Source organism: Copadichromis virginalis, linkage group LG15 (genome assembly GCF_057382275.1).
Source record: "Copadichromis virginalis isolate Kocher_CV1m ecotype Utaka linkage group LG15, C_Virginalis_male_GT1.1, whole genome shotgun sequence".
NCBI classification, from domain to species: Eukaryota; Metazoa; Chordata; class Actinopteri; order Cichliformes; family Cichlidae; genus Copadichromis; species Copadichromis virginalis.
In genome coordinates this window covers 11,502,913-11,526,815 of record NC_140632.1, presented here as the reverse complement: position 1 = coordinate 11,526,815, position 23,903 = coordinate 11,502,913, and the positions used below count along the sequence as shown (strand labels likewise).

Genomic DNA, 23,903 nt, shown 5'->3' with positions numbered 1-23,903 from the left:
ACTCACCAGTCTATTCTAAGTCCGATACACACAAGGTATTAACAATCATATGTCACGGACTCTGCATATCTTAAATCTTTGGAGGATCTCCATGCTTTGGTGGTGGGACATACACCCTCCATAGTTCAAAGCTTTCAACCGTCTGGCATGCTATCCCTCAATATATCCACTAGATGGCAAATATGAAAGTTCTTTCAGAAAAAGTATGTGGAACAGCTAAAGTCAGAGCCCCTCTTTTGTTGCTGACTCATGTGAATGTTAGTCTCAAATCTATAAAGACAGCAAACACACATTAGAGTGTTAATTCCTTTAAAATAAGTAGGATTAAACATGTGTTCAACATCTAATCTTAAACAGAATGATAAAGATTAGATCTATTGTGTTGAGAGACATACATGCCATACGGTTCCAGACATTTCCAAACTCCTTCCTTTTCATCAGCTTTGGACTATGAAGTCTTGCTCTTGCGTTGTAGCCGTGGAACTCGGTTGAGCGCGTAAACTTCCACTAGGATGGACACAGTCATTGCTATGGATACTGATAGACGCATTTGCTTGCTCAGCTGTTGGGCTACTTAACGTGGCTCCCTCTCTGCAAACGCTCCTTGCAGCATTCGCCAATAAATAAATAAATAATGAAATCAAACAGCACAGGGAGCGCAATAACGTCTTTAAAAAGCAGGAAAAAGAAATCCTAAAAAATTAAATATAGATTGAAAGTGGATGATTTTGTCCTTCATGTTATCATTTTTCTCCAAGCCCCCCAAAAACTGTTCAAAATGCAGCTCTAATATTGTTGTGACTGTCTTTTATTGCTGAGCCTGGCACAACCATTTCTTTCGCTTAAAAAAAACAACTGATTTCCACATCCATCATCTGTTGTGCGTGACCCTTAATATGGCGAATCTTCCACGCAAGCACATAAAAAGAGGCGGAGAGGTTAAGGCAAGGGTGTATTGGAAATAATGGCACTGAGCCCCGGTTTGTTTGCTCGTCTGTCTCCACACAGACTCTCTCAACGCTGCTGCATCCCAGGCTCACCAGCATCACCAGGTGCAGTGGAGCAAAACCTACTATACGTGCGTGACAGGGAGGGGAGGGAGGGGGCGTTGTCGCTGGGGCCGATGAAACAAGAGGGAGAGAGCGAGAGAGAGAGAGAGAGAGAGAGAGAGAGGGGGTTGGCAAGGTGGCGGGATTTGTGTTGAAGCCTGTTCTGTCAGACATGCGCAAGAGCGTCAGCAGCAGCAGCAGCAGCATCACCACCACCGCCGCCGCGCTGCGTTTCCGCCTTGGCTGAGCGGCGCACACAGTCGAGAGGGGAGGGGAGGGACGCCGAGAGGAAGAACGGAGACGCAGTGGGGCACAGCACGGACTCCAAGGAGCAAATTACACCGACGCACCAGCACCCCCACCGCCCCCTCTCCAGAAACACCTCAAGCGGCGACCTGACCTGTGCGGTGCGCGCGTTGAGCTTTCCAGCATGGAGACTGCGATAAATAATAAGCACTAAAATGTAAGAGCCACAGGGGGGAACAGAGCGCACGCGTGTGTGTGAGAGAAATAAAGTGGCCATTCCCTTTATCTTTTTTTAAAATCATTATTATTGCGGGTGATTTCAATTCTGTGTTCTGCAGTCTGAAAATGAAGAAGTTCAACATCAGGAAGGTGCTGGACGGTTTAAAAGAGGTGTCCTCCTCCACGCCGTCTGTCCAAGTGGGGCCACAAGAGAACCATCTCATCCAGGAGACCCTCCAGTCCGAGCATTTCCAGCTCTGCAAGGTGGGCGAGACTGGAGATTTTTCTTCTTTTTTTTCCAATCATACAGCTGTTTGCGTATTGGCTTTTAGCGCTAATGATATTTATTGCAGGCAATGTTTTGCACTTATCCCATCTCAGAACACGGATGGTGCAAGTGGAGCTCCACGGAATTATTTATTAGCCGCAAAGCGTTTTACACTGCAGTCTTCTTCTAAACTACAACAAGCACGTGCTCATTAAAGATTTAATGAACATTTGGCGAGCAGCCTGTCCATTTCAGAAAGATCACATCCTATGCGCATAAACAGTGCAACATAGGCAGCTACGATGCGCATGCTGTTTGGCGAGTGCGCTGCACCGACCAGCTGCAAGTTTCTATTCGATTGTTTATGTTTTTGTTAAGTAATGTACTTCGAGCTTTTTTAAAATCATCGAGCAACACGGGGTATGGTAGGGTTAGGGTTGCGCCAGTGTACTCTGTGAAAATCCCGGACTTTTCTGCATGTGCGCATGGCATGAACTGTCATATCGAGGGGTTGGGCTGAACTGATCCCCTCTTGCATAATCTGTTGGTTTGGATTAGTAAAACATTGGTTTGTGATTGATGTGCGTGTGTAAGCGAACGTGTGGCACTGTGCGTGTTGTCTTTTCCACGCAGTGTCTCTCCATTCCCTTCTTCTCCCTCGTCTTTTCTCTTTCACACATCCCTGCACCCCCCCTCCGTTCGGTCTCCCTCATCCACACCTAAACACAGACCACTTTATCCCCAGATCATTGGGGACTGATGGCGCCTGAAGTGAGTACAGGCCTGCTTGGGAGATTAAAAAAGGCTCTCCCTCCTCTGTCTGTATTGACCACAGTAGTAGATGGGATAATTGGGATAATACCCGTCCAGTTTACATGACGTGCATGCTACTGTTAAGTCAATTCAGAGTTTCCTCAGCAGCTTTTCTAATTGCCCTTTTAATAGACCCCACTGTGTGCTTCTCATTGATTTCCCAACATATTTAAATTGTATGCTTGTGAAGCTTTTTTGCTTATTCCACCTAATGTTTTTGATATATTTGAAATCATCTATGTGTGATATCCTTCGTTATGTCTGGTTGCTGGAAAAACATGACACTGCCATTGATTTGCTTTAGCATATTTGCACGATGAAGTCTTTTCTTGTGTGTTAAAAGACTTTTTGTCCTCGTGTATTTTAGTAGTCACATAACAGAGGTGCAAATCCAGGGAGATTAACATCAGTAAGAAGTGTTACGTTGAGAGCGCGTGAAGTAAACACGGGAAAATAATCTAGAATCATGTCAACATACCCGAGGGCTTTGGGGACGTTGGGGTTTGGTGACTAGACAGACCAGCTTAAAGACTGCAGGTTTTATAGCCACTGCAGCCTAAATATGTCTGTCAACAGCAAGACGTCTGATTGAAGTGCCTTTGAACAAGACTTCAGGCTCACTCTTGCACCTTTGCTGTCTGTCTGGACAGGATCTCTCTGTAATGTCTCTCTACGAGGAAGGCAGGTGTCTCTGGTGCACCGAGTGCTTCTTATGTAATGTACTTTAGCCTTCTGTCACTAAGTAAACAAATCCAACAGCCCACCGCCGGCTGACTGATGCCATAAAACTACCCTCACAGAAATGCACAGAGTGAACCAGGAACACCTTATAATGCGTCGCATACCGTAAAGAAGAAACAAAAGCTAATCATAACCTGATTCCTCCTTATCCATGTTTTTTTTTCTCCATGTATTTTATTTCCAGACTTTAAGTGTTATCACGACTGCACGTGGGAGGCAGCGAGAGAAGGAAAACAACATAAAAAGAGGGAAATGAGAGAGAGATGAAATCTCAAATTAGGCCAGTGATTATAAACGGAACCAAAAAAGCGAGTCCAAATATCATACCTATCATTAAGAAAAGGATATCTGTGCACAGAAAGAGCATTTGTTCTATCTTTTTTTTTTTTTTTTTTAATATTCCCTTGTCTGCACAATTTCAGTTTTTATATTTCTTTCATAACACTCTTCGCATCCGTCTGGGCTATTTGTTTATCAAAGTCAGGTGTGTGGCATCCACTGACAAAACAACACCCCTGCTGTGAAATGCAAATTGATATTCTCTAACACATTTTCTTTTTCTTTCCCTTCTTTCTTCTTCTTCATTTTTCTACGTATCGCACCAGACTGTCCGTCATGGCTTCCCCTATCAGCCGTCGTCCATGGCTTTTGACCCTGTGCAGAAGATATTGGCCGTTGGCACCCAGAGTGGAGCTCTCAGATTGTATCCTTTTACTTGCCGCTGAGCCTCTATGAGCTGCTGTGGCCCGTGGCAGCTCCTTTGGGTAGGTGCATCCCTGTGAGGCAGCAGCAGGTAAGTGAACAGTCCCCTCAGCTGCTGTTGTCAGACGCTCCTGTATGTTGGCTGGTTTTCAGTATCTTAGAGGGATTTTGGAAAGGTGGGTTTCTTGGGTTTGCGAGCTTCAGTGTTTGATTTCTCTTCAACTTAAAGTCCAACATCCAGATATTATCCCAAGGCGAGACAATGCATAAAATATAGACCACATTTACCTTCACTGAATTTCACAGTTTAGCTGTTTTTTAGACCTTGACCGTGCTACATTCTTGCACCCTTGTGCCGAATGCTAAATCAAAGCAAAGCCCACACAGACCCCACATATTGAAATACGTGTTGCCGTTCGGCACGTGTGTTAGCTCGCATCGGCTTTCTTGCAATATGAGGACGTTAACACAAACAGGGACAACAGCTTGCGATGAAATGGCACCACAGGGAGTCATATAACTTCAGAGAACGCCCGCGAACTTGCCTGTGTGAGGCCGTTTTTACAGGTCCTCTGTGTGTTCTCCTGCCTGTCCGACAACCTTTGCCAGCTCATTACGGTGTGATTAAGAGCGGTCCGCCTGGCTGTCCTTCTTTCCCACCTGCTGGCAGGTATGGTTGTGACTCAGTCTCGTTCACCTTGCACTGGAAAAAAGGGAGGATGATGATGAGCATGAGAGTCTACTGAACCATGTTTGCCAGATTTTTTTTAAAAAGATGGGCAGCCTGTGTACCTTTTAAATGTTTTAAGACAGACTGAGTGAGATGGTAGGCACACCACATTTTAAAGCGATAACTGTATGTTCCTAAAGCTTTACAGATTCAAAATAAACCTTAACTGGACTAGAGCAGATTCGATCACTTGTATTAGTAGATACAAGTAGAAATTCCTGCTTTGGTAGGTGAACTATGTTAAGGGGGATAAGCTCAATAGGGCTTGTGTCTTGCTTTCTGGTACATTACCCATTACTTCCAAAGTAGGAAGAAGAAGTTTATAGCGAGTCAGCCTATACTCAGACTATACCGACTTTGGTCGAATGATCTTGTCAGATGTTTCCTGCTGGCTGTAATTGGTCACTTTGAAACTGAATGAACTGAGGGATCTCTTTTGTGTTTGAGTGATGTGGATCAGATAGAGTCTTATCAGAGTCAGTGGAAGGTGAATTAGAAGTCATCTATCTGCTCCTTGGTGTTGGTTCTCCTCCCCCGTTATTTTACTGTTTAGTCAGCCCTGTCTCTTTATCTGATGACAGCGACACCACTGTGGCGCAGATGCAGGCGGGGTAGTTCGAGCTTTTGCGATTCATAAATTGTGCAGTGCTGAGCTGCCGGATGTGGGTCTTGTGGCAGGTTGTGATTTCGTTGAAGTTTTGGCTGGTTGCAGGTTTTGGAAAGGCATCCAGGGATTCCCTGTGCTGATACACATGGTCACATCTAAGCCCTGGCGGGCCATGAGAGGCTTCTCATGGATATCGACGTCTGTGTGAGTGTGTGTATATGTGTGTTTGTTTGCCTGGTTGGCCTGCCAGGACATTTGGCTGCACCCCTCTTCCATGAAGGATTACAGGAAGATCAAGGGCCTCAGCCTGGCAACGTGGCAAAGCACTGAAAATTACAGCACAAACGGGAGGCGTGCACTGATGTGTACACATGTGCGATACATGTCGGTGTTTGTGTTCTCTGAGGATATGTCTCATCCCTGTAGACATAAAGCCAATCATTTCTGTGGTCCCCCAAAACTGCCTCGTATTGGCTGCTCACCACTCACTCTGCCTCTGGCTTCAGCGTCCACTTGGGAAGATGACAATGTCCCTTTGGTGTTATCTGGAGGAGGGAAAGACGGGAAATAGAGAAAGAGCTTGGCTGGTGAGCCCGTGGAAAGAACAGGCCAATAAACCAGGAAGAGCAGAGAGAGAGGGGGAATAGCTAGGGAAGAGTGAGAGAGGCAGGCTATCCCTTTTTTTCAAGATCTAATGGCCAAGAATAGAATCCTTATTGATCTGTGTGTGGTAATGCAGTGAGACAGATATGCCCAAGTGCACACACAGAGACACACACTCAATTGTTTTCTGCACAGTATCAACAGCAAAAAGAAGTCATAAGCATTTAAAAAAAACAACGGAATTTGCTGTGCAAGCAGTCACCCCACATTAGCTATCCTTTGGATTAGCTGTGTATTTTCAAAAATAAGCAAGATTGCAAAATGCTGAATTAATAAAGCAGTTTTTTTAGTGGTTTTAGTGATGAGACAGTGTTTCTGATGAAGGTGGAGGAGCAAAAAAAAAAAGAAAGCTTCCCTTGTTTCCTATGCCCTTTATTTCTTGGCCAAATACTTTCTGATGACGCTACTTTTCAATGAACACTGCAGAGGCCCTTTTAGTGTTTACCAGGAGGTTAACCACAAGGCCATCAACATAAGACAAAAAGATGAGAAGATTAGCTTTTCACCGGACTAAAAAAAAAGCTGTTGCAATCTTGGCTTCCAGCATTCATAAAAATGAAAAGGTTAAAAGATAAAACGAGCATTTAGCTTGAAACTAGGGCTGCTCGATTATGGCAAAAATGATAATCACGATTATTTTCACTGAAATTGAGATCACGATTATTTGACGATATTTATTTAACCCTTTAAGACCTACCATAGAACCAAGTCCGCCAGAGCTTATATTATTTTTTTTGTACATGCTGTAGTGCCATTTGTGGGAGCATTTCAAGTTGCTATACATCAATACAACTGTTATAGCCCATATTTTAATAATATGTATGCATTAAGTCCATAGTAACTACATTAATTGCAAACAAGTGCAATAAACTACAAAAAAATTGAAAATCGTTTTTGTTTTGTTTACATATATTTCTACTTGGAGAAATTTAAGAGGTTTATCCCTCAAAACTTTAAATACAAAAAAGTTGCAAAAAATAGTTTACAACAACAGGAAATTTATTTTGAGTGTCTTCATAGTTTTATTTTGGAGATACAGCAATTTTTATATACTGCAGGAAAAACAAAAAAAACAATCCTATGATGAAAATTTGCAAAGAAAACAGCACGTGCATCAAAATAAACTATTTCCAGCTGTGCAATTCGAGTTCTAAGCATCCCAGCAACTATTCAGAAAAGTATAGAGTCAAACATGACTTATAAAAACACTAGTATAAGTATAGTATAGTATAGTTTTTTACTTAAGGCCTACAAGTAAAAAACTACATTTTCCGCAAAAATGACATCACTTCCGGTTTCGGGCAGGAAATGCGATAGTTCGAGTTGTCTTTTTCAAAGTGGGAAGTGTTAGGAACAGCTGATGGATCGGCAAAGCGTGTTTCTGGAATATTATGTTTTTGTTCCTGCAAGCGCTTTTTATGCAATTTTTGCAAAGCTTTATGTGGAAGGAAACCGTGACCGAGGACAAGCTGATGGCATAAGATGTAAGTACAACTCCTCCGGTTTCATATGCAAAACAAATTATTGCGCTAGCTTAGCGGTTCAGGTTCTACAGGGATTTAAAAATAGTTACGCAAAACGGAGTGTGCTGCTCTGACCGGCTTTAAAGGGTTAACAATAACAATGTATTGAATAATGACTTTAAAAAATAATATAAAATAGTGTGCAAATACTGATAACAGTGCAAATGTTTGCAATATAAGAAATAAATGAAAAATGTAAACATCTATGTTTAGTCAACTTTGCAGTGTTGCTCTGTGGTGCAGCTACTACATCGTAGCAAAGTTTACACACTGTCTACTTGATCCACGTCTAACTCCGCCAACCCATAATGTTTCCACACCACTGAAGTTTTTTTTTTTAACCTCTTTTCAACCAACGGCAGTCACTCTCCTCTCCAAATAACTTCTGCTTAGCTTTCCGAGCTTCCCTCGGGTCCTCTTAATTGTTGTGACGCGTGTTCGAAATGGAGAGCGGTGCGCTTGACTTACCACACGGAGCAGCGCGAGAGTAAAGCATGAGGGAGGGGCTAATAATCGGCTCAGTCATTTTTAATGATCGTTGAAAGCCCAGATCGTAATCGTGATTAAAATTCGATTAATTGAGCAGCCCTACTTGAAACCATTCTGCAATGATGCTCTTGCTTCTTCCTCCACACCTCTTTTTAATGTGATGCTGTGGATCAACATGAAGGGTAAAAGTAAAAAGAGGATTGTGTTAAATAATAGTAGTGTCAGTACTGAGAGTAATGCTAGTTTTTGCCTTAATTAAACCGCATGTGCCAGCCGAGCTCCATCATACGAGTCTTGTATAGCGCTTTTCTGCTCTACTTGAATACTCAAAGCACTTTATACAGCATGTCTCATTCAGCCATCCACACACACATTCGCACAAGCACTTTTTTATATGTCTAAGTGCTCTCCGTATAACATTCACACTCAGGAGCAACTTGGGCTTCAGTAACTTGTTCACTATCATCAGGATACTTTGGCATACCAAAGACAAAACTAACACTAACCAAGCGTGCAGTTAATACCTGCTATACTTCTCTTAGAAGCTGTTAGCCTTTATTGTAATAGACCAGTTGTAGACAGGAAAACTGGGAGAAGGACCAGGGGTAGGGCTTTGGAGCGGATTCAAACGCAGTGCTTAACCCATTAAAGTCTTTACATTAAAAAGTGCTATATCCTGCATAATAATTCAGTTCCAATTCAATTTTATTTATATAGCGCCAAATCACAACAACAGTCGCCTCAAGGTGCTTTATATTGTAATGTAGACCCTACAAAAATACATACAGAGAAAAAACACAACAATCATATGACCTCCTATGAGCAAGCACTTTGGCGACAGTGGGAAGGAAAAACTCCCTTTTAACAGGAAGAAACCTCCAGCAGAACCAGGCTCAGGGAGGGGCGGGGCCATCTGCTCCGACTGGTTGGGGTGAGAGAAGTAGTCGATATATGAGATTGCAGGCGTATGATAAGCATGGGACAAGTGACATCAACACATGGATCAGTTACCCGTAGTTTAGGATCTCCAACTTCAGTATATTGGAGTAATCAAGTACAATCTAAAATGTGTCAAACTGTCAACAACTGTGAAAATCTTTTGCTCATTTTTGGTCAGATATTTTCTATGCTGTGTCAGCAAGAACGTGTAATACTGAACACGATTTTAATCAGACATTGTTTTTGCGCATCAAAGCAACAGTATATAGAAACTGAGTGTCCGGCTGACAGAAAACATTTACAGTTTTGGAATGTGATAACACTGGAACCAGAGTCATCTGTATGTATTTCAATTTCTGGGTGGTCTGCAGCAAATGTGTTTAACACTGTGGCAGCATCACCTCCCCAGAGAGATCGCTCTTTACTAATGGTGGCCAGGAGAAATGGCAGCGATATAACTCAGAGACTCCCTGTGAGCCAGCAAGACGCAGATCAGTAGATCAAATTGTCAGTCCATGCTCCGCCAGATTATCTCATCGACAAACGCAGGACATCATAGGCCTCACACGTCCAAATGGAGGCACACAGGCACACACACAGAAGCACGTGCGCTCATCCCCAGAATTATTATTTCAGAATAGCTGTCCGGAGGTGGCTGAGGTAACATGCAGTTGTGCCTCTGCACATATGCACACGCACGATGATAGATGATTTGTACAGATGTTAATGGATGCGGATGCAAATAATGTGTGACGTGCACAAAAGGGCAAACATTTGTATATGCGAGCAGACTCTGGTGGATGCAGAAACGGCACGTGCATGCATGCACGCATGCAGATTCAGATTCAATGAGTGAGTGTGCTACCCTTCAACGTTTGCCCACAGTCACTTGAAAATCTTGCTGAGACGTGATCTTAATGACACAGATTGTTTTTACTTAGCAATACAAGCGTGAATTTAATTGGTATAATATGCACCAAAGGAAGTGTTCAGTTGTAGCTCACAATCTCTACAGCGCTTCATCATATGTATGCGAGGGAAGTTCTTATTTTGATTAAACTCGCGATGAAACGTTATTAATATTTCCGTGTATTTCAATATATGTGAGACTCTCTTGGAGGATTCCAGTGATATAAGTTCTGGGTTATTATTATTATTGCTTTCATAGTACAGTTCGACTTTAACAAATAATTACAGTGATCCTCTGGCTACTTTTCTCTGCATAGCTGCACTATCTTTAGAGATGGAGGGAAAGCTAAAGCTTGTTTTCAGGTCACAGACCATTTATTCAGTTGTTTGGTGTTTTATCTGTTTTGTTAAAACTTTCTTTTCTTTGCTTTTTTGTGGTGTGATTTAGGTTCTTAATTGCAAGCAACTGAGTGTAGAAGGGAAATGCATATTTTATATATTGGTGACTTAAACATCAGTGTACGTATTTCTTCACATTTCATATAATCTGCTCTGGTGGAAAGGTTACTAAATTTACAAGTGTATAGTTTGTTTCCTTCTCAGTGGCTAGCTGGAGAGCTGGCAGTAGCATATGGGGGATGAAGGATTGTGGTTTGGTATCACAGAATATAAAGAGGGATTAGTATCTCATCCCAGCGGACCTCATTTTACTTTTCACACAAGTAGAACAAGGACTGGGGGAGAGAAAGAAGAGAAAATCTGTTGAAATTAAGTCTTAAAACTGCCAGTCGATATAACCGTGTGATATAGTCAAAAAAAAAAAGTCTTGAAAGTTTAGCCCGTGGTAAGGTCACAAGGGAACTTCCAAGATGTGGCTTTCATGTCAGTTCTGTGCACATCAACTTTACACTATTACCGGAACAAAGAGGGCATGTGTTTGTGGCTGTGCGCTGTATTGAAGTGCTGTTAATCAAAGACCCCTTATGTACCAGGTTTGAATCTTTCATGCCCTCCCAAAGCACTCAGCGTCCTCTGTTCTATCGGTTCTTAGAAATGGAAAAAAATTTTGCTGCATCAGTACCGCAACAGTGTTTTTGCTGCTTCCCCCTGTCCAATATCCTGACAGCGTGTTCTGCTTAAGTCCTTTAGCCTTGACAGGCACCAAATGGGATCCGGGTTTAGGGTGATTAAAGTTGTGCTGCTATGTTGCTTCTCCTCAATAATTTAGTGTACATTTATCTCCAGCTCTTACTCCTCTTGCTCCTTGTCTCTCTGCTCTGTTAACTCCTGCCTTGTCAGGGATGATGAGTGTGTGTATGTCTGCGCATTAAAGAGAGGCATGTGGCTTTGATGGTTTAAACCGTTTGACCAGTTAACTAATGGAAAAGTGCACATCTAAAAGTAAAGTTCATCCAGACACACAGGCCTTCCTACTTACCATGACTCATCACATTTAAGGTGGGAACTTGAAGGACTGCTTAATAAGTGCTGTCTAGAAGCTTTTGACCAAAGGCACATTTTACATCTGCTGGTTGTTAATGCATGTGCACTTTTTCATTCTTTTGTCTGTACACTGCATGAAAAGAAACCAAGCTATAAGTAATGCACATGTACTGACTGTTTGATGCAGAGTAGCAATGCCTGAGAGGTCACCAACCTGTGCACTAATTATTCCCAACAGACGGGAGACAACGCTTGAGTGGCTCAATGAAAATACACAGTGTCACGTGGGCTGGAGAGAATAAATAGGTTTATATTTGAACACACGCACTCGGAGAGTGTACCTATTGTACTGGATGTTGACCGGCTTTATTCTGACTGCTTGTGGACAGGTGAAGCTACACTGTCTGTGTTAGCTGTAATTATTAACTGTAAGTAACCATGAAAAGATTGATTTTCTCTCGGACCACTTTAACATGGGTAGAAAGTCATACTAAGGTGAGCTTAGTGGTACTAAGCAAATCCCTATGTTAGCCTGAAGGAACCTTAGTTACCGTATAAGGTTAGCTAACATTTTCCAGGACAGTGGAGCAAACGCAGTAGGAAGTTTGGATTGACATTTTTAATCCTGCCTGCAAAACTTTAATTGATGTGGTCTAAGGAGCTTGGAAAGAAAAGCGTCTGGACTTCTTTAAGTTGCTTGAAGATGTTTCACCTCTCATCCGAGAAGCTTCTTCAGTTCTAAGGTCAAATGGTGTCTCAGATTTAAGCCCTGTGGGAGTGTCCCCCCAAGAGGTACAATGGATCCCCTATTGATCCTCTACCTAATCACACGAGCCAAGGTGTGACAACGGGTGTAGGTCACAATCAGCCGAGGTTTCGGGTGAGCTCATTGTTAAACCTAGCCCCACCCTATCATGTGATTTCCTGAAGTCAATGGCCCAGGATGTGAGTGGGTGTTAAGGCGTCTGGGAAGGGAAACCAAAAACTGGATTATTGATGGCAGACAGTTGGTGTCGTAAGCCACCGCCTCTGTGCAAAAATGGCCGTTCACAGTGGACATAGATGGACTCTTTCACTTCTCTTTCAAACCATCTGTCTTATCTGTCCGAAATGTGAACACTGGTATCCTCAAAAGAGTGACCTTTGTCCTTTAGATGCAGATAGACAGCCGAGTCTTGTCCCGTGGAGGTGGCTCTTCTATGTTGTGCCGTGCGTTTATGAAGTGGCTGTTTGGCTTAAATCTGGGACTCCCCACCATTTGACTTTAGAACTGAAGAAGCTTCTTGGATGAGAGTCGAAACGTCTTCAAGCAACTTAAAGACGCTTTTCTTTCCAAGCTCCTTAGACTACGATGACCTGAATGACTGAGAACCTTCACAGACATCTAATTGAGGATGGACGAATATGGGTTTTCCTAAAAAGTGCTTTGAGTGCTCAGTCGATGGACTGTTGGAGTAGAAAAGAACTATATAAGTACCAGTCCATATGAGTTGCTGTATAAATTAGAGATGTATGTAGGAATTTTAAGGGCGTGGAAGCATGTCGGTATTTACCAACAGTTACAGTTTCCATGTTCAGTGAGATATTAAGAAAGGCATTTCAGGCCCTCACACTTTCCCTTTTTAGCTGTCTAATCAATTTGCTGCTCATTTATCGCTTCATTTAACTTCATTGTTGCTTTCATCCCATGTCTTAGCAATATTCTCAGTGATTGTAGTTCTATTATAACCAAAGCAGTGGCCAAAACTGTGAAAATATCACCCATTTTGTAACATACTGATAATCTTTGATCTGAGACGTGAGCTCCATTTTAACCACGCCACTCTTGATAACATACTCGCCGCTGTGCTGTTCGGCCTAGCGAGTGAGTGACAGTCAGAGCCCGCAGCTCTGTCGGAATGTTGTGATTTACGGCAGGATCTATTTCGCACAGCTGCATTTTCAGCATTGGCTGGGCCACTTGTGAGGATCATGTTCCTATTGTATTGATTTGCACTCGTGTAAGTCCTGGTCAATATTCTTCTCTTAATGTAACGGCATCCTTGCAACCAAGAGCTTTGACCACTGTCCGGTTGCTGTACAACAGCAGGTCCCTTGTCATCAAGAGTCAAGCATTAAAGGTAAATACCCTGCACACTCTAATAGATTGTTTGGTGTCATTGTGAATGGCTTCCGATTAAGTGATGATACTTGTGGTAACCCTATGCTTCCTATTGATTTCATTTGTGAGTCTGTCGCTTTCATTATCGTAGCACTTTGGTTGACTCCCAGAGGACTAAATGCTGGTGCTTCAGAAATCATGTAAACTGTTCGTTTCTTTCCTTTCAAAGCTAAAAAAAAAAGCTCCAGATTGCCCTTTGCCTATAAATAGCCGATTATTTGGTAGGTTAAGTACCAGCTGTTGTTTGCAACTTTCCAAGAGAAGGTTTTGGCGCGTGCTGATAGCGCTCCCCTGTCAAGGGATATAAATATCACTTCATCATACATGCTGGAAATCCGGCGTCTCGCTGAAATATCACTGTCATCTAACAAATCATACATGACGTCAACAGAGAACACGCAGTATGGGATTCATTTAAAGGCATTTTTGAGGTTGAATGAGAATGCGATGTCCTTCGATTACCGTCAGTACACACAGTGTGTGCCAGGGGATTGTTCTGGTCTGTAAACACATGTTTATCCTCACGTCTGGGAGGGTGAACATGTGTCCTGAGCATGGCTTTGTGGCCTGCTCTCTACAGTAAAGAACTGATAACACAAAGCAAGAAGCAGCTTGTGCAAGAAATCGTAACTGCATAACTGTCCCGCACATGCTTTGCTGTCAAAATGACTGGACTGAATTAAAGGCTTCTCCTCAAGTGGATAAAAACGCTTCATTTGATGAGCTAAAAATAAGCAAAAAAAACCCGAGTGTTTGTTCAGGTGCTTGTTTCAATATGACGTGAGCGGTTGAGACTCGGTGGTTTTGCTTGACATTGTTGTTAATGTGTGGAACTGTGGTGGGGGTGAGTCAAACTTATGCTGTCAGGTTGGCACAGTCCCTGTGGTGCTTGTAGGGGGACTGGCTTACAGAACGCTGTGAAGCACAAAGATTTTGTCATCTTGCTTTTCCCCCTGCCTTTGACGTGACCTCCGGGTCTCCGTAGGGCCACGACTCTGAAATGACTGTGAAGTATTTGTCTCACTCTTTTCTACATTTTCTTCTGTTATGCATTGTGCTTTTAAAATGTATTTTATTTTATCTAAGCTCCTGATTTTGCTACTTATTCTCTGCATCCAATTATTTCTTCTCAACCACTGTAGGCAGTCTTCCACTCTGTCTCAAGGGCCGCTGCTGCCTCCGCATTAATGTTTCATATGTTTCCTTATGATTTGGCTTCGGAACACTCTCCTCTTCCAATCGCTTTACCCAGACATCCAGGAGCTTATCTTGCGAGAGGTGACGCGCATGTTAATGTTCGCCACATGTGCTTTGTTTCCCCAACACAACGGTTATGACCAATTAATTAAAAGCAAAATGTAAAAAGGCCATTATGCCAAGCTCCAGAAACAGATAGATTGTTAGTTAATGATGTTTTATTATGTAAATCTAATTAAATTACATGAAAATTACCAGTGTTTTTCACACGTTTAAAAAAATTGATCTTTAAAATACAGCCTACAGGTAAAGTAAACATAATGACATTTTGTAGTACATAGCTACATTTATCACCTCTTCAAAATCATAAAATTAGAATCACAAATTCCAGATTAGATATCAGGGATTAAAATCTCCATTAGGAGTGGCAGGTAACCCCAGTCTTGTTTAAACCTTTTCCTTCTAGGGTGTTTGCTTTGCTTTCTTTTACCCTCACGTCTTCAAGAGCTCTCCAAGGCCCTGACAAAAAGGCTTCTGGATGGCTGTGAGCCAGGGAAAAGATTTTTGAAAAGGTTTCCAAATGACTTGAGAGTAATCGTTCCCCTGTAAGGAAAATCACTCAAACAAGTGGTATAGATTTCAAATCACTACCGATGTGTCCAGGACCGACTGTTCCAGCAAAGTCATTCTAATAGCACGTCACTTGCTTTAAAAGAAGTCTAAAACAACCTAACATGTAGTCAGAGGATCTTAAAGTAACTCTTGCAACTGTTGTTGTTCAAAAAATCAGGAAATATCACACATTTGATCTGAATGGGAAGCGTGGCAAGAAGAGTTTTTGTTGTCCAGAAAGAACAAAACTACAGTTTGCCAATGAAAATGATTAATCAGGTCTTTTGGAATAAAGTGTTTTGGAGTGACACGTCAAAGATAGATACAGAATTGGCGACATAAACGGTAGAAATGTTTGGCATGGACTGAAGGCAGTTTTTAAGTGCAAATCATGGTGTTGGGAAAGTTATGGTTTGAGGTTGCCTTGCTGCCTCAGAGAACGGGCAGCTCGAGTCACTGACTAAAAATAAATCCTGATATCAAAAGGGCACTTGCAGATAATGTGAGGCCAGCTGATGATTCTGTAAGCATGAATACATAAAACATGTAAAGCTGCAAATCAGCCAAAACCTGAGGGCTAAAACCAGATTTGAACCTTTTGCGAGTGTGCAAAGGAGGAAAGACAGAAAGGTTCCCAAGGCGCCAGAACTTGAGGAATTGCCTGTCACTGCGTTTTTATGCGCTGAGATGTGGGTGTATGTGTGTGATAAAGACTCTTGTAGACAGAGACGGAGCTGCATGCGTACAGTAGGTAGGTGTCCTTGCCTTGCCTTTTCTATATTTATGTGTAGTTAACCTCAGCAAGGCCTTAACGTTCACACAAATGAACCATCTGTTGTGACAGACACACAAAGTTTCCTATAGTTTTATTGCTTCACAGCTTAGGTCCAAGACGTACGATTATGCAATTTGAGTCTGAGTCTTCTATGTCATGCTTTTTATCTTCTTTGCTAAAGGCTAATTTCTACATAGTCAACTAAATCAGCTCCAGCTGTAGAATATTAGCGTCTCTGTCAGCTCTAGCTAACAAACCTAGACTGCCAGTGTGGACATGTGGGTTATGTTGCTCATAAGCATATTATGGAAGATATAACTAACTGCAACTAAGATGTTTGTCGTTTAACTGCCGCAAAAACCTTCGAGCAGGATAAATCTGGTCCTACTTGTAGCACATGCTCCGCGTTGCACAGTCAGTGTTAAGCAGTGTACACCAGCTGAACAAAGTGTGTATGACACTTACCTTAAGATAATACTTTGCACAGTCATCTGAAGCTGCTCATGGCTATGTCCAACAGAAAAATTTCTCACCACGCTGGAACGACCTCTCAGATGTTCTTTTTTTTAAGAGCTCTGCTCCTGCACTGGCCTTACACACATAAATTGAAATTGTATGTTTTGTGTATATGTAACATGTTAGAAACTTAGTAAAGAAACACACTAGGGGCAGCTGTGCCACAATAACAAAATAGCAGCACTTGTATGGCTGTCACTGTGCATTATTTGTCAAAGAGAAAGTATTTGACATAAAATAAAGTGTAGCTGGTGGGCAGTGTCTGGGGAAAGATGATGTTAGAACAAACAAACAGGTTGTGTTTTACTTCCTTTTTTTTTTGCTGAATCATGTACAAAATGCTTTGCTTTGGTAAGACTTAATGTTGTTAATATCTCCTGATAGGACAGAGTGTAATAGCATCTACAAAAAAAGGGGAAAAAAGGAAATACATTTTAAAAAAAACCCTCAAATGTCTTACTTTTATATGAGAAAAGGCTTCATTAGCCCATCTGCAAAATGAGTCCCTGTATTGTCCTGCAGCTTCTGTGGTTTCCATGGTCACAAAGGGGGCAGCGATGGAAAAGTTAAAACATAACCATGTACATTTATAAAAGCAGAAAGTGCACTCTTACAGCTTGCTGTTGCCGCTGACTTCAGTTATGTGTCACCAAGGTCTTCAGTCTGTCTGAAAGCATCCAAGTAGACAAACAAATCCTATTTACTCTCAATTTAAACAACATGAATTTCAAATCTTTCTGATTTCCACGGCTGCTTTTGCAACAGTGGAAATTGCAGTTGAGTGTAGGAGGCTGTGTGGTCTGTATGCAATGATGGGCGTAGCTGCGGGAAGTTTGTTTTTTTTGTTGATGAGTGAGTATAGGGGTGGGATTTAATAAGTTTTCTTCGTCCCACTCCTTTTTCAGGCAATTTTTGTTTTTTGTTTTGTGTATTTTATGTTCAATTTAGGTATTTGTTGTGCCTGAAAATGAATAAATAAATGAATGAAATGAAAATGAATGAAATATATGTGGCCTCTCACTTTTAGGTAATTCGACTGGTATAGGCCTTTCACAGTGCTTGGAGTGCCTGTCATTGCTGTTGCTAACATTTCAAAAGCCCCTCCCTGAATTTAAATCCACCTTTTAGCCCTGAGTCTAGCTTTCTTATTTGGGAGGAAGATATTATTGTCGGTCCCCATGCCCTGCTGAAGTGAGCTCTGTGTTTTATTTTTCTGTACTTGCCCTACATTTACATTATAATCTATTCCATACGAACTGGCCAAACTTAGTTTGATCGCAGATTCATGCACTGGGACATTGATTTATTTCACCTCCCTCGACTGAGAGCGCTGGATGGCTTCTGTGTCTCTTCCTTATGCTGACAGTGACATTGCAAACAAATGTTTGAAATTTTCCCCAGCTCGAGAGAAAAGGCTCTAAATGTCCGATCAGTGACTTAAGCCTCACTGCTGCCAGCCTAAATAAATGGCATTTTGTAATGGAGTTTGCTTGAGTAAAGCCAATGTCCTAAACTTTAGCCGACTGAGACTGCGAGCCTGGACTTGGCACAGTCTTTGTCTGTCAATAAGAGCTCCGCAAATCCCGACGTTCGCCTTCCTCCGCTGGTAGCTGCAATGGTATTTATCCCCCTGTTGCTTCTCTAGGCTGCTCTTTAGTATGCAGTCCTGCCGAGTGCCTGCAGGCAAGACACGCATGTCACATGACGCGATGACTCAGGCTTTAATGCTCTGCCACATGGCTGGCATGTGCACAGGCCCCCCTCCCCACTCAGCTCTCAGCCTGTTGCTAAGTGTGACAGGCCTATATTTAAGTCCATAAGAGTATGCTAACGACCAAGATGTTTGTCTCTCTGTGGCACGTGACTGGCCATCGGGCTGCACTTTTGTCTGATATGTGCACAGCGTGGAAGATATTGTCCTATAAAATGTGGAAATGGTGGGGGGTGGTTGGGCAAGGATGTTGAGATGCACATCTCAGGACCCGAGGGGATGTATGTGGAGGAGGGCTGACGGGGGAAAATAAGGACAAAATTCTAGACGTGTTTGTCCAGAGACAAAGAGCTATATGTCTATGTGTCTGTCTGCTGTAGCATCATCCAGCTGGGAGTTGGCAGACTCCATATGAGGGGACGTATACTGGGATTCTTTTTGTTTTTCACAAGCATGGAGACTTCTGGGATAACATCAACATGACGCAAAGCTGTCAAGACATAAATACCTAAAAGTGGTGCAGATGTGTCCTTGGATTGTCATTCATTGCAGCACAAGCAGGCTGCAAGCCCTACAGCTATAGGAGACAAGATGACAATCAACAGGAAGAGCAGAGGGATGATCTCACTGCAGACTGACGAAGTTTCATCTAAGTTTAGAAAAGTGAAGAGGAGGATGAGAAATTAGAGGGAGATAAAGTGTACTGTAGGAGTGTATGCATATGGACGCTAGCCATAGTGGTTGCAGCCATTCAGCTCTGTGACTCAGAACTGTGGTGCTGTGTGGGTGGGGTTTGCAGAGATTGGAAGGGCAAAAAATTGGCTTCTGATCTAACTGTAATCAGACCTCTGTCCAAGCAGAAGCCACCGCACTTTGGCCATTTGTCTGCTGTGACAGCAGGTTGAAGTGTCAGACCCCTAGAGGGCTGGGAGACCCATCGCTTCTTACTCACCACACAGTGCACTGTAGATCCGCCGGCCTCCGTCAAACAGAGCATCGTTTCTCTGTTTGACTGTATTCGAGCAAGGACTGCCCGTGAAAGAAAAGGACAGCTTCACAGCTTGTGTATCGCCACTTTCATCCCTGTGATGAAGCAGCTAATTTGTTTGATAAGCCAGAAGCCCCCTCCGTCTCTCAGGCGACCAGCAGGTGTGAGCGATGAACAAGCGGTAGGAGAGGTCTCAGTAAGCCACGCCGCTAGGCCCCCATTAAGCCTCGACTGGGGTCTATTGGCCTTATTTCTCCTCCTGTCTGGCGCTTGGCAGTGCTTTTGCTTTCACATTAAAAGTGGGCGTTGATGATTGCCAATAACACGATGAGGCGGGGGGGTAACAATGGTGAGTGCATTAACCTTTGCGGCAGACCTCAAAATATTAGCATCCAGACAGATAATGAATGCAGTTAACTACTTCACTGACGGTTGCATCACCGGTTTAAATGCAAACAAAACTGAATCCTTTAAAGAAGAGTATTGTTAGGTTTCATCTCACTCTCAGGCTGATCCTTGTTGCAGCAGCTTGCCCAGGTGGTCATTTTTAGAAACTGTTGCTGCAGTATAATGCATTTTTAATGGCTGAGGCCATTGTATTAGACTGTGCTCTTTAAGTATATGCATTTAATGTATGTAAATGGCTGTCCTTTATGAGAGTTCATGGGTGTGTGTACAGCTGGTGCATTCTGCATGCATGAGGTGTCTTTACTGCCATTATAAGGAGAACTGCTGGTTCAGTGTGTGTGTGTAAGGGTCTATCAGCATATAGCATGTGTGAGTTAGTATATGAGTGTCTGCATTTCTGCTTGTGTACCAGCTAACAGTGGGACTAATGTGATGCAGCAGCTCTGGGCTTCAGACAGAGTCCCTGAATCATTTTTGAATAAGCTCTATTGGGCTCAGATTCCCAGAGGTCTCTCCAATAATGCTTTCATCATGCCTGCGCTTCTTCCAAAATTAATTTGAGGATTTGGCAAGCCTTTAAAATGACGATCCAAAATAAAAGTGGAAACAAACAACCTGCAACCGGATATTTTACAAAGAATTTCCCTTTTTTTAAAATCATTTTATTTTAATGTTCGCTAGAACCGTTAGAATACACACAAAATGAGACATGAGATCTTGTTTCATGAAATGCCGGTACCACACCTGGACTGTGCTGAAATCACAGTCAAACACTACTTAGACGTACGATGATGCCTCGACTCATATATTTAGTTTGACTTTATATTGTCTGTACATTAACTTTCTCACAAACATTCAAACCACCATTTTTTCCCCTTGTGTCTTATATTTTCCACCAGCTATTCTGAATAAAGAAGATTTACTCCAGTTTAGTATTAAATCTGCACTGTTCAGACATGACTAAACATAAACATAAAGGGTAGCTTTGTTCCTAATACTCACAAACAAAAAAAAAATACAAAACACCCAGGAAGCTGAATCCAATTACTGAACCTAGGGAAGCAAAACTGAACATAACACACGTAAGACAAGGGACTATCAAAGTAAAACAGGAAACGGTGAGACGGTGACCTAGACTTAAGACATACAAACCTGACGCAGGGAAGAAGTAAACGCAGAGACGTTACTAAAAGAGAACAAGACTCACTTTACACAACAGGAAAACCAGACAACTACAGAGACAAGGCACAGAGAGTGTAGACAGACAGGGACCACAAACAATAACTACATATCACCTAAAAGATTAACTAGAATATAAACTAACTACAAATAGAGTATAATAAATGCCAATAGAAACCTACGGCCATGTTAATATACAAAGCAGCTAGACACAAATGATCCTTAAAAACTAAGGATCACCAAAACCAGAAGAATATAAGATCGAGTGTAAATCTGTCAGTATAATGGAAAAACAAAAGGAACAGCTCAAAAAACTTAATAAAAATGTAATGATGCCTTTATTGAAGAAAAAGACAATGAACTCTGAGGTGCAGGAGAATTCTGCTTGCGAGGATTCATTTAGTTGCACCAGAACTCTTTGGACAGCATTTTATTCAAGATCCTAATCATAAGGCCAAAGCAACCAAAGAGCTTTTCAAGGTGAATAAGCAGGGAATCCTTGACTAGCTGAGTCAGTTATTTGACCTTGATCCAAACAGCAGCGTTTGGCTTTGTAAAGATGTTACTAAATGCAGGGAGAAACCACAAGCAGGCGATGATGGTAGTATTCTTGCACTTGCAGTATTTTGTACCGATGCCTATTGTATACAATGCAACGTGTGTGTGTGTGTGTGTGTGTGTGTGTGTGTGTGTGTGTGTGTGTGTGTGTGTGTGTGTGTGTGTGTGTTGAAACCCAATCTTGACTCAAAGTCTAAAAAAGCACCTACTTGAGATTAATTTAGTTTCAAACATAAATAGTAAGATGAGGAACCCGAAGAACAAAAATCTGTTCAAATAACGGATTATACTAGACTTCATAAAAGGTTGTTTATTTATTTGTAACATGCTTTGCCTGGTTGGTGCATCTACAGCCATACTTCGAGTTTGAAAAACTGCATAAGAGAGAGAGACAGACGCTCTGGTAAAATATGTGCAAACAGACACGCATGCATTACACATTCACACAGACATCCATTGTCCTAGTTTCAAAACACTACACATCACAACTTGTGTGTGTGCAAATGCATGTTTTAGTTGGGCTATGGGCAACTTGGAGGAGTATTGGAATAGCAGAGAGGGGGGGAGTAAGTTGAAAGACACATCAGACGGAAAGGCGATAGAGATAAAAATGACAGCAATGGTACGAGCAAGAGAGGCGGAGAGGCGACAGAGGGGATTAGCAGCAGAGCGAGGAAGACGTGCTTTCTTTTTTTGTGCTCTCACTCTGTTGCTCTTTTTCCTGTCTTTCCCACGCTGTATACACTTTGCCCAAAACTCAGTGGCAAAACGGGAAATGTCACGGCCTGGGCGCCCTCCACAAAGCGCGGCACATGTCTATAAACACCCACCGACACGCGCACATTCATAAACAGCAACGATTCTGTCGACTTATGCAGCTGTCTTTGTTGTACCATGCACTCACTTCAAATCCATCCCTGAAAGCCTGTATGTGCTGTGTGATGTGACTGTGTTCGCCTGACTCTCTCCGTTTTTTTTCCCCCTAACCTGCCTGTTATAATCCCTGGAAGAAGCTCAGGGAGACTATAACTGCGCTGCATGAAGGAGATGGCATACAAACATGTACTGTAGTGTTTGTGCTGCAGTCGGAGGCACATATTTTTATATTGCACAGATGGACATGTGAGTCATCAAAGCGCTGCTGTTTAATTAAGTGCATGGCGCATTTGCCTGTGTGAATATGCATTCTTCTCTTTTTAATCCGATCATTCAGTGAGAATATCTTCCTTTTCGGTGCCCCGAATTGCTTAATCCAATTGAATGCATCTCCTGAATTAATCCACAGCTGCACTTACAGGTATTAAAATGTACACTCATCCATCCATCAGTGCATTTTATAACAGCTTTGCCTGGTCAGGGATTTTAAAGCGTTTAAATCAAATCAAATCAAATCACTTTTTATTGTCACATCACATGTGCAGGCACACTGGCACAGACCCACCACTGTAGTGTCGTCCGCAAACTTCACAATGATGTTGGAGCTGTTAGTGGCTGTGCAGTCGTAGGTGTAGAGTGAGTACAGGAGAGGGCTCAGTACACACCCCTGTGGAGCACCAGTGTTCAGTGTGATGGGGGATGAGGTGATGCTGCCCAGTCTGACCACCTGGCGTCTGTCAGACAGGAAGCTAAGGATCCAGCTGCAGAGGGAGCTGCTCAGTCCTAGATCCTGCAGTTTCCTGTCCAGCTTCGAGGGAACGATGGTATTTAGGCTGTTTTGGTCAGCTAGCAGTGTGAATTAAATCTTAAATTGAAACTTAAATTGAAACTTTATTGATTTTTTAAATTTTATACAAATATAGTTGATCTTATTGACATTGATAAAGGTGCCCAGAAATCATCATGATACCAGTGAACCTCTCTATTATATTAGTTGCTATACCAAATGTGGTGGACCAACCTTGGAAATACATTTTGTTTCCTTAGAAAATGCCTTGAATGACTAATCAGAAATGAAGTAAATAACAAATGGTTAAAAAGAATGCACCACCGGAAGACCCGGAAACAAAACCAGCACATCCCCGGCACTACCGAGGCAGCATGGACACCCAGAGAGAGAGAGAGTGGGTTGCCTTTCTGAGATCACAACAGCAGTCTCCTTAAGCGGTGTCCTAGCTGAAACAGGGCGAGAAGCAGGGGACGCTTGGTCAGATTGCCAGGGCTAACACAGACATAGACAATCGTACTCACGTTCACACCTAGATCCAAACTACAATCACCATTTCACCTCCTTTGCATGTCTTTGTCTTTGTGGGGAGGGAGCCAGGTCTTTGCTGAATAGTACCGCAGAGAAGTGAAGAATTCAGCTTTTTGCTCAACGATACTTCAGCAGGGCAGGTGGCTGCTCACATCGGAAACCTTAAACCTTTGTCCTCAAATTGAAGGACACCTTCATTACCGGCTGTGGCACCCTGCTGCCTCAGTGTATGCGTGCATGCGTGCAAGTTCACCGGTAGACTC

The 23,903-nt window shown here is 42.5% G+C and overlaps 1 protein-coding gene across 3 annotated transcripts in view; it reads left to right on the top strand.

Annotated features, from left to right (window-relative positions):
- Nucleotides 1-1,219: 1,219 nt before the first annotated feature.
- Nucleotides 1,220-23,903, top strand: part of stxbp5a (syntaxin binding protein 5a (tomosyn)) — a 108,798-nt gene continuing 86,114 nt past the window's right edge. For all 3 annotated transcript variants that reach the window (XM_085431897.1, XM_085431896.1, XM_085431895.1), the window contains exons 1-3: nt 1,220-1,512; nt 1,634-1,778; nt 3,942-4,039. In XM_085431897.1, coding sequence (XP_085288023.1) covers nt 1,641-1,778; nt 3,942-4,039 — 236 coding nt within the window. In that variant the 5' untranslated portion in view covers nt 1,220-1,512; nt 1,634-1,640. The remainder of the gene's footprint in view (nt 1,513-1,633; nt 1,779-3,941; nt 4,040-23,903) is intronic.